We start from the raw sequence: 16,975 nt of genomic DNA, 5'->3' as shown, positions 1-16,975 counted from the left end.
TCTGTCACCTTCCTCATGCTTTGGAATGATTTTTTTTTCTCTTTTGGATATTGGGGTATCCAGTCCTTTACCAAGTGGCTGGATGTCGCGATCTGCAAGTGCCTACCTCTTGGGGAAATTCGTCAAAATGGTCCAAATGCTGCTGAATGTGTTTGTATTGGTGCAGTGCTGCTGGTGGTCCTACAGAGCAAAATAGGTATCCCACCCCCCCCCTTTGAGAACCCCCTAAATGTCTTTTCTGAATCAAAAAAGGCCTCCAAATTTCATCTAAAAGCACGGTCAGAAAACTACACGAACATGGAAAAAATGATTTTTGCTTGCCATGCCCAAGTCTAATTTCCAGTTAGTATAGAAGAATGCATTGGGAACACAACAATCTATACATATGTAGAGAACCCAATCAGCTGAGAGATAGTGAAGCAAAAATAAAATAAATGGGGAAAACTGTACCTTTAAGCAGCAATCTGTGCATTTTTTGAGTAGAAATCTAAACTGCAGGTAGACCTAAAGACTTCAAACTGGAAAGCATTGGTTAAGGTTTCTGTCCTACTGAAACGTGGACTCCTTTCTGAAGGTTTCTCTAATTAACACCTGTGATTTTGAGGACAATATTGGGAAAAACCATAACACAGACAAAGGGAACATTTGTGCCCTGAAGAAGGTTTTATAAAACTTGGTTATTCATAACATGCACTTTTGTCTTGCATAAAAGGCTACAATGAAGAGGTTTTTGATAATAATGAGACTGAATGGACAGTGTCGGGTACAATCTCTGTTGAATATTATGTATGCTCTAAACCAGGGGTGTCCAACCTGCGGCCCTCCAGCTGCTGCAGGACTACATCTCCCATACTCCTCAGCCAGCCCCTTAGCTGGAGATGTAGTCCTACAGCAGCTGGAGGGCCGCAGGTTGGACACCCCTGCCCTTCAGCTGTTGAAGAAACGCACATTTCAGGAGGGTCTGCCAGCTTCAGCCATGGAGTCTAGTGAACGGGACAATGGGGGTACGGAGACACAAATACGCTAGATACAGGGAAGACTTTATTGGACTGCCATTTCAGAGCCAGTTACAGCAAACAGACGGAATTAGCAATGTTGGAAGGAGCCCTCTACTGATAAGGTCTGACCGCCTCTGACTTCGATAAGTACATTTGGTACCTCTTGGATAGCAAACTGTTCTGGGAATTCCCATAATCCTTCTGTCTTCACTGTAATAAATTCAAGAAGCCAGTTTTTCAAAATGTGACTTTTTATTATTTATGTATATAAATTAGACACCATAGCACCATACACTTGAAAAGAAAACCAGTCACAGAGTTGAGAAGGAAAAAGTAAAACTGTTTAAGCAGCAAAATTACGATGCTTAAAATGTTTTGGGAAAACGTCAGAAAAACTGCGCATGGGAAGAGAAGAAATTATAATGCAACCAAGTCATTTTGGTTCCAAAAAATCTTTGTTCTGTAGCATCTTTTCTGAAAATAATAGGTTAAACAGTGTTTAGTGGGCAGAAAATCTACCCCTCAAAGGCACCATAAGTTAATTGTTTAGATACTCATGGGCGCTTTGTAGCTTAAGGTATTTCTTTGTATAGAGATATTTTATAAAAACCTATATTTTACGATGGCGAGAACCTGGCCACTACGGCGGTTTCTTCATTCTATCTGTGCAAGGTTCTTGGAAGATTGGGGATCTTAATAAATATTAAATCACGATAATACCCACCAAAAGGTGAAAGCTGTTTATTTACTTTGAAAGCAATGGACCTCCGAACCTGAACCAAAAATTCAAAAAACTTTAAGACTTTTCTAGCGAGCAATAGAAAATAGGGAAAGAAAAAAGTCAAATAAAACGTGTATATCTGCCTTCTGACTCCATATCGTGTCAGACGTTGCATAGGATACACTTGTGCAAGACAACGGCCTTCCCCACTCCTGGAATATCACACCTACGGCTCACTAGAAGTTCTCTGCTGCTGTGGAAAACACTCAGACATCGTCGTATTTGTGTTTTAAGTAGTCTTTCATGACTCTTGCAATCGGGAGCTGATCCAGTAGCTTGAGTTTCTGCATTCCTATACAGTGACGTATTTTAATCCGGCATAAATCCTGAAGAAACCGTGGCTGTCCTAGACAGGGAAAAAGAATGATAGCAATGTCAAAATTGTGTTATGATGGTGTTAATTAAGCCACCCAACAACAAAAAATAAAAATTCCAACCCTGCGCCGGCGCCATTTATATCAGCTTGCCAATTGATGCACCTTATCCATCTACAGCATGGAAGCTGTGAGGATCAATACATAAAAACATAAGAAAAGTATATGGACGACGAGATTTAGATTACTCAGATTTTCTTCCTGGATATGCAACGTTGCCATTGAATTGGATCATCTCTTCTGTTACTGGACGTATGATACGGTTACTGAACTGCTGTATCACCTCTGTGCATTTATTTGCTCTGTAAAAAAAGCTATTAATAAAAATGTTTTCCACAGAAAACACACTTAAAGGATCAGTGCATCTGTGAATTAGTCCAATTATCTTCACAATGGGCTATCCCAGCCATGCATAGCGAAAGATTGACCTGTTCACATATTTAAATGGCAAGACAGGCTAAAGAAACATAATTTTAGTGCATAGGTAATCTTCTCCCCATACAAAATAAAAAAATTAAATGTCCTCCATTAAATGACAAATATATCTTCTTTCATTACCACGTAGCTATAAACGAGGGTATTTTATCTTCCGATGCGTAAATAAGCACATATTCACACGGAGATCTGGAATGGTTATTAAAATTATTATACGATATAAAGGTCTAATGGCATGCAGGCAATGAGAGAACCACACAAGCAACAAAAAAGTCTATCGATGTTTCAGTCCCAAAAACCCGGACCTTATAAACATACACAGTTAAATAAAAATGTAATATTCAAGCGGCAGAACTGTGCAATAAAGCCATACCTGCTATACAAAAACAAAACAAAAACACACACACTTACAACAAGACTTCTAGGTGTGCTTGTGCTACATACGCAATCCGGAAAACTGAGCTGCAAAGCATGGCCAATGGCATACATTTTTTTTTTAAATAAATGGACACCTTCATGGTATATTTCACGAGGTTTCTGTTTCCTACCCCTCTGGAATACCGTGTGCTCTCCTGACCAAGTCAGACCATGTGTCTTACAAGCTCCCTTGAGAATCGCCTTGAAGTGTTCTCCAGGAACAATAGCTTCCAGGTTTACTTTTTTTTCATGTTATTACAACCAGTAACTTCCAAAGCCAGAACCATTAACAGTGTGGGGTTTATCAGAAGCTGTGTCAGGAACAATTACTCATTCTTGGATGGATATGAATGAAAATGAAAACAACAAAGAAGGTTACAGGCGGAAAGGTCGCTGGTAACACCCAGTTCAGTGCGATCTCTGCCGCAGAGCCCGAGGAGTCATTAATTCCAAACATATACCGAGCAAAGCAAGAGCTACACCTAAGAACAAACGAGGAGATTATGGTGACATACAGATTATTGGTATAGTGGTACTGGCTTGTAGGACTGGTGGGCTGCAGGAACAGTAACAGGTAGGAAATGTTCCTCTGTCCCAAAGTTCTATTTAAGAACTGTATAGATAATTGCCCAGCTTTGTTTAGGACATTGCTTGACGTCCAGTTTCTGAATTCCATTATTGGTCTGTAACCTACCAACTGGGAGCCTGATTTGAGATGAAGAGAAAAAAAAAATAAAAAAAAATAAAATAAAATAAAAAAATCACACATTGTATAACGTTATTTCACTACGATTCCCAGAATCTGCCTCCCTCCCAGTATTATTACATCTGTTAAATATGCATCCCTCCAGCATCTTGCATTGCCCTCATCAACCAGCATCGTATGGGTTTCTTCTTATGACTTGTAAACAAGCCTTACTTGAACAAAAATGAAAGGCCCAACAACGCTGCAGGGGTGGGAAGACCTGCCAGCTTTTCCTTCTCGCAAGAGGACAAAATATCAAGGGTATTATTACTTGCGTTGCTCCAGGTCTCAGTTACAACTAGGGGGGAGAAAAAAAAACATACACAAGCACCAATTCCAACAAAATTCTTACAGTTTTGTTCATTATAATATAAATCCTTCAAAGGAGGATGTGTTTTTGATTCAATTCGCTCTGTGCCTCTGCCAAAAACATTCTATGACACTAACAAGATTAGGAAGGAGTAAAATCACACCCAGTGTGCGCGTCTGGGACTAATACAATACAAAACAGCAACATATTGACTTCCCGGCGGATTGGCATATCTTTCCATGACTACCAGACCATGAACATTACAAGAATTTATGAGCAGTTTTCAGTAACACGTATGAGCTCAGCCCAATACCATTTCTCAGCCACAGAAATATGCAGGCAGTTAAGGAGCAGAACAATAAGAAAATGGCCTGCATTACAGGTGCCGTCAAGCTGTTTCTACGATGGATAGTGAACTTATTCTGGCAATAAAATTTCATGATAATGTTGCGTGACAGAGCTGCTCGGGGTGGGAGTCCATTTCCCCCTCGAAAAATAGGTTGGCACAATCAGGAAGATGCTTAACACCATTTCCTCGAAGTCATGTGCCATTAGGGTGCCTCCATGAAGCCTACATTAGAGTTGTTTCATGCCCCTGATTTCACTATACAATAAAAAGAGCCAACCCCAGTGAGCATAGGCCCTGTATAATGCATAGGTAATCATCATCATCCTTGATAGTGGATAGTGAAGGCGAGCCATTTCCCAATTTATTAAGTAATCCAACAGAATGAGACATGTGAAATCAAGAACCCATAATGGAATCTAACGAATATAAATAAGAGTATTCACAAAAACCAGGACATTTTAAGCCAATTTTGTCAGTGTTTCCATGCCTTACTCCAACTCTGCAAGAGATTGGTGGTAATAGGGCTACTTAAAAAGTGTCAAAATGGCCCCAATAAAATACCCTGGGTTGTCTTCTTTACTGATGTAATTTCATGAAGTTTTTTTTGAATTTGTGAAAAGAGTTTGGAGAAAAAAAAAAAATGTTCAGCTTGAAAAATCTCCCCAATAATGGAAAAAATAGATGATAATCCTGGGTATAGGGGTGGTTTCCAAATCAGGGTGAGTAAAATATATTTTGGGTATTTTTCCCCCATTGGCTCTAGCACGTAAAAGCTGAATTTTTTATTCTTTTTTACTTTTTTTTTTTTTTAAGTTTAACGTCTTACATTTATGAAAATGGTTTAAAAAGAAAATATAGAATTTGTTTCTGGATTTACAGAAACAAAAAACGTGAGGAGGGTCCTTCTCAAACAAAACATACAATCTAATAAATGCATGTTATGTATCACCGGTTCTGTTCATGGATCCTGCGATAAACTGGAATCCCATAACATTGCTTTAGTGCACCCAGGCAGCGCCTGTTAATTCTCTGCAGTCTGGATGTTGGTTAAAATATGGTCACCAACAGAGACTAAAAGACCAGAGCAGAAGAAATAAGGTCCATCGAGTTCTTTTAATCGGAAAGGAAAACCGGCGTATCTGAAGAAAGCAATAAACCCATTGTTGCTATGGAGGTTGATTTGGAAACTCATTATGTTTCAGCAAGTTCTGTCCTAAAGTGCCGCAAACTACGTTACAGAAACCTGCGTCTGCGTCCGAGCTAAAAGCGGATTAAACAGAGTTAACGGACAGCTCTTCATGCAGTCAATAACCGTTCTGAAAGCAAACCATGGTTGAGCTGCATCATCTGCCAGAAGAGTGTTCAGCACAAGGCTCCTTAAACCTCTGATGTCGTCGTCTCCACCACCAGTATATTATATCAAAGGGCAGGTTTTGGAAAGGAATGCACACGTTGAGATTTAATACGGTTTGCAGTAATGGGGTCCTGCATTTCGAGTGTGCGGCACATGATAATATTTTCGATATTGGCTTTGTCAAGATATTAACCCTTTAACAAACTGAAGGTAGCAGAGGGCATAGCCACAAAACATGCTTATGATTTCAGAACCTGTTCATCCTCGGGTTAGTAAATAAACACTCTTTTCACAGCTGGAAAGAGGCAAAACATCTGGATCAACTGCTTTTTTCCAGGACACATGGTCGTAAAAGATACAGATGATATCTGCAACGCATAGAACGATGATAATATAATGAGCTTTACGGCTGTGACCTAAGCATTCTGTATTGTATCGATGAATTATGATCATTTCACGAGAAAGCATATTTAACACGCAGAGAATGGCTAATATGCTTTAGCACCGTCACAGCTGGCACCGGTATTTCACAACAATCATAATAACGATCCACTGGTATTTCACAGCATTTTCTTCCTACTCATATTGACCAATAAATGTGTTACCATAGCATTACATACATACACACACATATACAGACTCACTGGCCACTTTATTAGCTACACCTTGCTAGTACCGGGTTGGACTTTTGCCTTCATTCTTTGTGGCATATTTTCTTACTGGATATTTTCTCTTTTTTTTGGACCATCTGGTACCAACAACCATGTCATGTTCAAAGTCACTTTAATCCCCTTTCTTCCCGGCTCTGATGTTCGGTTAGAATTTCAACAAGTTGTCTTCACCACATGTACATGCCTAAACGCATTGGGTTGCTGCCATGTAATTGGCGGTATGCACTACGCAGCAGCTTTGGCGCCAGGATTTTAAATGTCCGTACGAGCAACTCTACTGGTTGCTGGCAGGGGCCTCCTCTTCCATCAGCCAATGAAGTGCACCTGTACTTCACTGGTTGATGGCAGACGAGCCCCCTGCTGGCGACCAATAGAGTCGCTTGTACAGACTTAAAATCCTGGTGCCGCAACTTGGCCGGGAGAGACCACTGGTCTCCCGGCTCCAAGAGTTTAAGGTCCGTACGAATGACCAATAGAGTCGCTTGTATGGACCTCTCGGAGCGGGGAGACCATGGTTCCATCAACCAATTGGTTGATGCGAGAAGAGGCCCCTGCAGGCGACCAATAGAGTCGCTTGCACGGCCCTTTAACTCCTGACGGGGAACCTACGGATTTCGACTCCCGTATCTATGCAGCATTGCAGGGGTTAACGGGAGCGGAAATCCATAGGTTCGCCTTCAGGAGTCAACCAATAGAGTCGTTCTTATAGCCCTTTAACTCCTGACGCGGAACTTGGCCTGGGGAGACCGATCCCGGTCTCCAAGAGTTAAAGGTCTGTACGAGCGACTCTTGGTCGCTAGCAGGAAGCTCCACTGTCATTGGTTGATGGGAGACGAGCACCCTGTCGGCGACCAATAGAGTCACTCGTACAGACTTTTAAAGTCCTGGTGGCACAACTTGGCTCCTATATTATTATTATATATATATATATATATATATATATATATATATATATATATATATATATATATTCATTTATTTATTTATTTATTTATTTTATTTTATTTTATTTTTTTACACACACATTATAAACTTCAATAACTATCATGATTATCAACACTGGATGCCACCTAATGTACCACATAAAATGCTGCTTATTTAGCTAACAAAGAGCCAAAGCATTTTACGGGCTGTCATTAAGGGGTTAAGGTGCAAGAGGAAAAAAAAAAAACAACTGTATTCTGTACCCAAATATATTTTAGCAAGCAGGTGATATTAAATCTAAGGAAAGAGCCTCTTGTCCTTGTAGCAACAGAAAACTTTTTCCCTACCTATAGAAAAAAAAACTGCTGACCGCATGGAAACGGTGATCTTTATTTTGAGATTACCAAACATTGAGCTCATTATTTTATGCCAATCTCACTTAGTAATCTTCTCCAAGATGTTTATCATCTAGAGGATTCTTAATGAGATTCTTTTTAAACTTGCCTCCACTGTTCTTCAAAGGAATCTAATTTCATCGGTCAGCACTCGATCTTCTTGACTGAAAGGGCGCTAGCCTTGCCAATACTTCGGGAAAGATTTATATACTCATTAAAGGGAACTTATGAAGGTTTAATTCAAAAGGGTTCCTTCCTTTTGAACAGTTCTGGCGTGCAGCACGTTACGTGACGTGCTTCACTTAATGGCTTTCATAAACCTGGCAAATTTAGCACTAGGATGGTTTCATCTTTACCCTGCCAGGAGAGCCAGGAACAAGCAGAGCGATGCCATTCTCATCCCACGGCACTAAGTTAAGAGCTGCACCGACTGCCACACCCAAACCCCGCTCAAAGAAATATTAAATATTAACAAAATTCCCAAAAAGCTCGGGTATTGTTCATCCAGACGTATCTGCCGAATTACAGAGCCTCTATAGAGATCTGTATAAGACAGCCGAATAAGTGCTTGCCGGAAATGTATGTTAGGTGACGTGGCTACCTGGGGCTTATCCAGCGCTGGATGCAGTGACTTCATCATTTTGAAAGATATGCCCAGACTTCTAGTGATAATGTCTTTACAGAGGAAACGCTGACTGGCAACGACGGCACAGAGAGCAGCAAACGGCAATTATAAAGAGTTGTGGTTTTAATCCTCATCCTTCGCCATTTATTATAAAAAGGCAACATTAGCAAGTTCCTCCAGTGTGAAGGGCTGCTATGGCCCTGTATAATACACAATTCAATAGTTGGGGAGACATTGAAGTCTCCTTGATTTAACTAGATATTATACAGGGCCAGCCGGGCTCTTCCCGCAGCAGAAGCTCACTGGGACTGGCTGTTCATAATGTATAGTAAAGTCATGGAGGTGAAACGGAGCTCTCCCTTTAGTGAATAAGCCGAGCTGTGAGAAGCGAAGGACAATACACACGGCTATAAATCAGTCTTACGGTTCATATCTGCCTGGATGCCATTGTTTGAATAAATACTAAATTCATACTACAGAAAGTACATTCTGACCAATAGGAAGAATCGGTTTCAGGTCGGGAAGGCGCTTTATCTGACAGAGTATATGATGCCCTCTAGTGGACAAAGTGCGATTGTAACATATTAATCACAGCTAAGAGAAGTATAAACCCAGTAAATACAAGATAACCAAGTTCTACAGGGGAGGGCTGTACAAGTCAATGTAACATCTCAGGAAATCATGCAAGACAATTTCATAAAAGAGCTGACCTTGACTTCTCTGTGTTATAAGAAAAAAGATTTAAAAGCACAGTCAAGTGTCCCAAACGTTAAGAGCGTTAAAATATTTTGATCAACCTGTATGGGAATAAAACGTAAGTACTTCCCGTTAGGAGAAGCTGGGCTGCAATACCCCCCCCCTTCATAGTCCCATTTTTACCCCACTTTTGGGGTCAATCAGTGGCAAAAAATGTGCTCCAATAATATCAATAAGAGCACTTTCTGTGCATGGAGGCTGGCACGGAGTATAGCCAAACGTATCTCCTTCAAGAGCTGGAGGGAGAGAAGAAATGCATGGATCGTGCCAAATTCCCTGCTGCGTTTGGAGAAATAGGAGAATATTAATAATGTTAAAAGGACATGCCTCTATCAGGAGCATTAAAGTGCACATGATAGCTGGGTGCCCCTTTAAACACTACTACAGAAATACTTTGTATTATATCCCAAATTGACGTCTGCTCCCACCTCTGTCGGCAGAAGACTATTATTTTCCCGCAGGATGGATTCAATATTTTGCAAAGTAAGCATTTAATTATCTGCCATAAATAGGGTAACTTGGGAACAATACCTGTATGTCTAATGTTTTGTATTTGAATGCGGTAACAATGAATAGCATTAAGCGTGCAGAATATGTAGCATTACTTACTTCCTGCTTCCTGGAGGAAATCCAAACAGGGCCGGCTAGCTCCGGATATGCTTAATGACACGGCCAGTGGGGTCTGACCTTCATAGTTCCTAGTGTTCGTGTCTGCCCCATAATTGTACAACATGCGTGCGCAGAGGACATCATCACGCAGGGCAGACAGGTGAAGGGGGGTCTGCCCGTCCTCCAGCCGCCCTAAATTTGTGTCAGCCCCCCTCTGCAGAAACATGCGGCAGTATGAATGGTTGCTCCTAATCACAGCATAGCGGAGTAGGAACCCGTTTTGGACATCAATATTGGCGTTGTGGTCCAGAAGGATCTTGACACAGCTGGATCTTTCTCGGATGATGGCAAGCTGGAGAGGAGTTGTTCCCTTGTCACTTAAGGGGTCAACCTCTGCCTTGAACTCCAGAAGCAGCCTAACAAAAGAGTCCCTGCCATAGTGGGCAGCCACATGCAACGGCGTCCATCCGTCATTGCTCTTAGCATTGATGACATCACTGCGGTACTCGGACTCCAGCATGAGGCGTGCAATTCGTGCCCTCCCGTGCATGGCGGCATAATGCAATGCTGTGAAGCCCCCGATCAAGTCCCTTACTGTGGGGTCCGCTGGGAAAAGAATCAAACGCACAAAAATGTTGATATAGCCTACACAATGGGTCTCTGCTGAGCATACACAGATCAATACTACCAACCAACCATTACTAACTCTCACCCACACAAGGACACATCCAACCAAACCAACGGAAACATATTGCATTTGGCAAGGTTTGCTCTGTCGGTATATAGTTAGCAGCTGAGTTGTAGACGAGGATTTCTTGTTAAATAATGATCTACAGATTGCTGGAGAAGCTCATCATGGTTGCTGAAATGTCTATGAAGGGGTCTATTAAAAACTGTGCCAAATGAGTCTGCCTACTGAGGTACAACATCGTAAACCAGCACATGCATGTAAAAAGGTGTTTACACGGTACATGTCCATCCACGACCACACATTCCCTTTCACTTGGATCCGTTTTCTCTTAAGAGAAAGCATGTGTCGGAACATCTGCTGGTCGGCGGATTTCCTGGGGTCTGGCACGAAGGGTATAAGGATTCTCGGTAACACGTTTCTTGGCGGCTTGGCAGCACACCATACATTAAGTTTTTCTCTGCACGCTTTGTTCACGTTAAAGGAGATCGACCCCTGGAGTTTATTTAAATGATAGCTGAATAAATACATCGTGCCTTGAATGAAGCCTCGGTGAGCGGATAAAACAGAACGCATAAGTAGAGAGGGAAAGTCTGGGGGGAAAACAGGTTTTTTTTTCAAAACCATTTTGGGAAAGAAAAATTGACAAAAATTTTTTACAATGATAAATATGTTATTAACATGGCATTCAAACTATATTACATGAAGTTACTTCACTTTTTCATTTGCAATTGGTGCTAAGGTGCAAACTGATTTGGTGATTGTGATCGCTGTCCCCGTCCAATTCATGGGGCGAGGGTCAGAGGAGATCTTGTATTTTTGTGTTGATGATTTCTTCATAATATATATTATATATATATATATATATATATATATATATATATATATATATATATATCGGAGAGCTTGTTGTTCCATTTGCAACAAAAATTAAAAAGTTTTTAAAAGTAACTTTAGTTTATTATTTACTGAATAAGCTGTACTTTTAATCCAAGCGCGATACTTTTATATACACTGCATTCCATGTTCCCAGTGTAACAAAGTAATTTAAAGTTTGCAAAACTATTCCACACGTTTTTTCTGGAAAAAAATATCAATTTTTCCTGCTTTAAAGTTTCTGGAAATTTTACATCTCTATGTATAATTCAGGGACGGAGTATATGTCTATATAGTAATAGAGTAAAAAAAATTTCAGTTGTATGCAGAATTTTTCCCGGAGAATTTATTTTCCTTGTCACTTCCCGGTAGGAAAGTCTTCTATTTGAGCTCGAATACTATTTTGTCATATTAGCATTACGTTAAAGTCTACCTGTTTGTTGCAATGGACTAGTTATCAAACCCATCATTTATGCCATGGGGAAAGAATTTTTGATTTCTTTTTTTCAGGATCTGAAGCGTTATTCCTCCTTATATTGTATGTCTGCCGTAGTGTTAAGTTTGCTGAATCGATAACTTATTCCCTTATGCACACCTTAGATTCACGCAGACAAAGGGATCTAGCAAAAGGTACAGGGATTGGAATTCATAGGCAGACAGCATTACAAAAGCCATTCGTGTAATCAGCATTAGAAATACCAATTAAAAGTTAACTAGTTTGGTTATAAAATAACAAAAAGCAAATAGATGTTTACTATATATATTTGTTGAACAAAAAGTAAACAGGCCACACTAAGAGAGGGGAGTTGTGGTTTGACTTTCACAAACAAAAATGTCTTTTAATACTCCACGTAAATATTTCCACCCCTCTTTTGGTGATCTGCTTTGGACTGAATGCACGGTTTATACAATGCGCGCTCCGCATATCTTCTGGTAACCGTTACATGTCAACTCCTATCATGCTTAACGGCAATGGCACAGTTCAACTTTACATGAGAAATGCTTATAAGAGGGGGATCCCTAGCAATATCAGCGCTATTTGCTCTCTAATCGTGTAGGTGCATGCCAGACCAATGTCCAAGAACTGAAATCAGGGCCATGTATTAACTGCAGGCAATACAGTATTTTAATCCAAGCATTATATTACAGCCACTGAGACCCTATAAAGAGCATTAGTCATTACATAATGTACCACTGGATTACAGATATCGCGCGCATGTTGGCTACAGCGTGGGGCATGCCGCCACCTTCTGGTACAAATCAGTATCATATCGTAACAATTGAAATAGTTTTATATTTAGGTATAATAAAAACAGTTACAGATGTTCAAAAATAAATATATAATCGTATGAGAATATTTTTTTTTATCAAAAGGGATTATTGACCAGACTAAGAAATCAAAATTCATGACCCTGGCATACGTTGTGGTCTCCTGACCTACCTCCATGTTCCAGGAAGACCCGCACGCATCTCTCTTTCCCCCGAGCTGCAGAAAAGTGAAGTAGAGTCCATCCGTTAGCGTCTCGGCCGTTGGGAGAGTAGCCCTGCTCCAGCATGGTGCGTACGGTGTGCACATCGCCCGCAGCCACCGCAGCCTGAATCCGCAGCTCCTCCTGTAGCTCAGGATTCCTGCGGCAGTGATGGTGGAACATCTTCCAGAACCCACTCATGTGGCCAGGACCTGGCAGCAAGCACAGAACACATACACACGTGTAAAAACACAAAGACCAAAAACTAACAAAGACACACTGACGCAGAAAGCAGATTTTTGAACATGAAATAACTTTATAGGGCTGCCGCTACTAAACTGCTGACTAATGTCATACAATATACTAAATATGCAAGCCGGAACACTGACGGGTGACAAATTCATCACAAATCATGTATGTCCTGTATATGATTTGTACACACGATGGGCTATAAATATTTCTGTCTGCTAGCAAGAAATAAACCTGACATTTATACAGAATGTAGGTGTCTTACCTATATATAGTGTTAACCTTTTAGCATATGACCTGGGGGTTAAGATATATGCTATGAAATCTCTTTTTTGCATTCTACACTAATTAAAAGAGGTATTAAAAAAGCTGTAAAAAAATTGCATTCATTACCTGCTTTGGAACTAAAAAGTGATCCATTTTTTTTACTGAATGAAGCACTATGAATGTGGTTCACCTCATAAAATAATTTAAAAAAATATGTATATCAGTGATATTAGCGGTTATTAACATTTTGTTAAGGGTGTACTCCAGCTATCATATGCACTTTAAATGTATATTATCCCGGTAATGTCCTTCAACTTTACATGGTGTTCTCCTTGCAAACACAAGGGAGATTCTGCAGAATACCCCCCCATAAGCAACCCCCAGGCTGTTCTCTGACACGTAATATACTCTCTGCCAGTCAGCTCCAGTGTTGGTTTGTAGAACGTTGCAGGGGGTCTTAAGAGACCACGCACAAGCACGGTAAGCGGTCCCATAATGCATATTAAAGGGACAATGCAAGGTCCCTGACAGCTCATCCTTAAATCATTCCCTACATACATACACACACATCCTTCAGGGTTATCATCAACTATATTAACTCCCCAAAAGTCACCAAGCAATGATATTACTACAAAACAGTTGCTTTGTTTCAACTGCTCCCCTCAAACGTTATGATGTTAAGTCAAAGCGCAGAGTATCACAATGTCACTTTTGATGTCTGGCAGACTTTAGGAACCGTTCGTTAAGCTGAGGTTGACAGGATAACGGTGGTTTCAACTAATCAGTTTTATGATACATTATGAAGATTCAACCACAGTGAGTTTCTGCTGCAAACAGACCTGTGTCAGTCCTGTATAATGCACGGTTATAACCGATTAGACTATACATTAGACTTGTGTGTTCGGATTCGTATGAATAGCAACTTATGGAATTTTAGAAAATTCAGCAATTCGTACAAAGTTACAAAAAAAAACAAGCCAGACTCCCCCCCAAAAAAATGGGGGAATTTTTTCCATCCGTAACTCACGGGCCCTTTCATTCACTTCCTCGTTCATTCTCTCTCTCTCACGCTCTCTAAATATTTCCCTACCTTCTCTGCTGACCACTTTTCCGCCTTCTCTCTTCATCCACGGCCATAATCTGACGCAAACTTCTGCCAAAATGGCGGCGTGTTCGGCGACGTCCTCTCCAACCAGGGGAGAGAATGTCACCGAAAGCGTCCTCATTTTGTGGGTTTAAAATACCCCTGATTTTCGGCCGAACTGAATGTGCAGAGAAGCTTTCATTGCCCGAAAAAAGAAAGGGCCTGAAAAATTTGCCCGAACCATTTTTGGCCCATTTACGTTATAGATGGACAGCTCAGTTCTTCTTGTAGGAGATGCCCACTGGAAGCAGCTCCTCATAATTAATAATTACTTCTGTGACATGGAACCACCAACTCTACTGCCAACGAAACCCTTAGACCAACATAAATTCTATGAATAAATCACATTTATGACATATTATATCCTTACTATTTCTTTGTCAGGCCATGAATGTCTCGCTCCTTGCTGGACATACAAGAGCGCATTGTGTCCCCAGAAAAATATCTTTCACCTAGGAAAGGAAAAAATGAGTTATTAGCATTTTGCTCATCAAGATTTAAAGCAGAGTTTACACCGTTTTGTTAAAGTCTCCTTGTGGGAACACATATTGTGTATAAGCCCCTGAAGGAGTTATCCATTGCAAATAATTCGCTGCTACTGGCCCCATTGGTAGCAATAGCTAGAAGGGGAGTTCTGCTAAGCAAATCCACAATCATTGGGGAACGCTTTTCAAAAAAGCCCAGCCTTAACATTCAACATTTTCCAGCAGGGAATAAATCCAATAACTACGCACTGGGGAGGCTCCTTTTTGCCGATATCTGTGATGTACGACGTTCAAGAGATTCATTAATGAAGACCGGCAGCTCCTAGCAAACCATCCCTACCTTTGATCTTTTCCTTTCACTTCCACAGATTCCCTTTCAGACCTGTAGACAAAAAAAGAACAGTAGTAAGAAAGGCGAACAATAAATTTGCCAGGAAAATACAAGTGAATACCGTAGAGCAAATGACTGGCCTATTCACATCATACCATGGAGTCTGGAAACCTACGGTTTAACCACAACAACAAAAAAAACTTAACGCAAGGATTTTCAGATCCTAATCCAAGTGAATACACACAGATTATTTTTTGTAAACGCCTCTGCGCGCCGCCACATGTTCAAAGTAATACGTTTTTCAGCAGAAAATATATATATTTCTGCCAGGTTTTAATGCTTCGTTATATACTTGGTAAGGGCAATTTATATGTTGGGTTGGAATACCGGAAACAGCAAGTAGATCGGTTTTGGACGCAGTAGTTACATGGAAGCACCACGGTGGTAAAAAAAAAAAAAAAAAAAAAAAAAAAAGGGTCCCATTGATAGCTAAGATGAGGATCCAGCTGGCCATGGCTACTATGCATTGGATGGTGGCTTTGTTATGTATATGACACGGACGTCTATGGGTTTATAGTCCCCAGACTGCCAGCAAATGTTAGGTGGGCTCCTAAAATTTGTCAATCTCTGGGGAGGACAATAGCGAGCAGGGTAAGCCTTAGTACTGCAGACAGTTTTTAAAGATGTACCTTGCTAAATTGACAGAAGGACACAATAAAGAATATCAAAAGCTGCAGAGTAAGATAGACCTTTAGAAAAAAAATGTAGAAAAGCATTAGGTTCTGAGGACTGGCTTGCGACCGGAAGAAATGAATAAAAGAGACACAGTATGGCGGATATAATGAATAAGGCAGGTTATGAATCTGTACAAGGACACCCGATGACACGTTAATAGCTGCGCTAGTCGTTACCGGTTACGGGCCACTGTCTGTCATAAACCCTCTTTCCGCCTACCCCTAGTGGGGCGATATTCAAAGATAATTGTAATATGCCCAGGACTCATGCTGCGGCGCGGTATGGAGAACGCACCGGATACTAAGCTACCGATAACACTACAAATAAATGCATTCCGCCTCCCAGCCGCCGCCACGAGCCCCGCAGCATTCACTAACAAATCCCGAACGAACAGGGAATAGATCTTTCCCGGGAAACCAGGGCAAATCAGTGGAAGGAAGAAGCCGCAGACTGCACCCGGACTCCAGGATCCGCTGTGCTGGGAAACAGGAGACGCACCGGATTAACAGGTTTAAAGTAGGGGAGCACAATGCAAGCGGGACCGAGCCTCTGGAACAGGATATTGTGATTTACTTGCCCATAGTACATGGAGACACAGGAGGTATCTGGGTAACAGGGGGCAGATAACAGGGGCTTTAGGGTGTATAGGAAGTTCTTAGCATGGTCAATGATCTGTTCCACTCGGGTAGTGGGTACAGGGAACAGAATACTGGGGGATAAGGGCCTGCCAGGAAAGTAGTGATTGCATTCAAGGGTACTGGGGCAATTGGGTAAGTTACAGACACACTCACCCCTGGGGCACACCGCTGCCCAACGCCTCATACCGGTCCGTACTTGCCGGGGTCTGCCCCATAACCCTCCGCGTTAACGGGAAGCAGACAGAAACCCCCAAGACGCAACCAATCAGTACCCAGCACCGTAAACCGATCTAACAACGTCGCAAAATAAAGACGAAAAAAAATATAAAGCGCCTGCGCGACAACAGTTT

The 16,975-nt window shown here is 41.2% G+C and overlaps 1 protein-coding gene across 1 annotated transcript; it reads right to left on the bottom strand.

Annotated features, from left to right (window-relative positions):
* Window positions 1–1,229: 1,229 nt before the first annotated feature.
* ASB7 (ankyrin repeat and SOCS box containing 7) lies at window positions 1,230–16,923 on the bottom strand. Its single transcript, XM_053462378.1, has 6 exons — window positions 16,779–16,923; window positions 15,262–15,303; window positions 14,807–14,888; window positions 12,749–12,988; window positions 9,744–10,349; window positions 1,230–2,125 (listed from the first exon to the last, which is right to left on the bottom strand). Exons 4-6 carry the CDS (start codon window positions 12,975–12,977, stop codon window positions 1,986–1,988), a joined length of 975 nt encoding a protein of 324 aa, XP_053318353.1. The 5' UTR covers window positions 12,978–12,988; window positions 14,807–14,888; window positions 15,262–15,303; window positions 16,779–16,923; the 3' UTR covers window positions 1,230–1,985.
* Window positions 16,924–16,975: the final 52 nt, after the last annotated feature.

The sequence above is a fragment of the Spea bombifrons genome, chromosome 4 (assembly GCF_027358695.1).
Source record: "Spea bombifrons isolate aSpeBom1 chromosome 4, aSpeBom1.2.pri, whole genome shotgun sequence".
Lineage (NCBI taxonomy): Eukaryota > Metazoa > Chordata > Amphibia > Anura > Pelobatidae > Spea > Spea bombifrons.
This window is presented reverse-complemented; position numbering and strand designations above follow the sequence as displayed.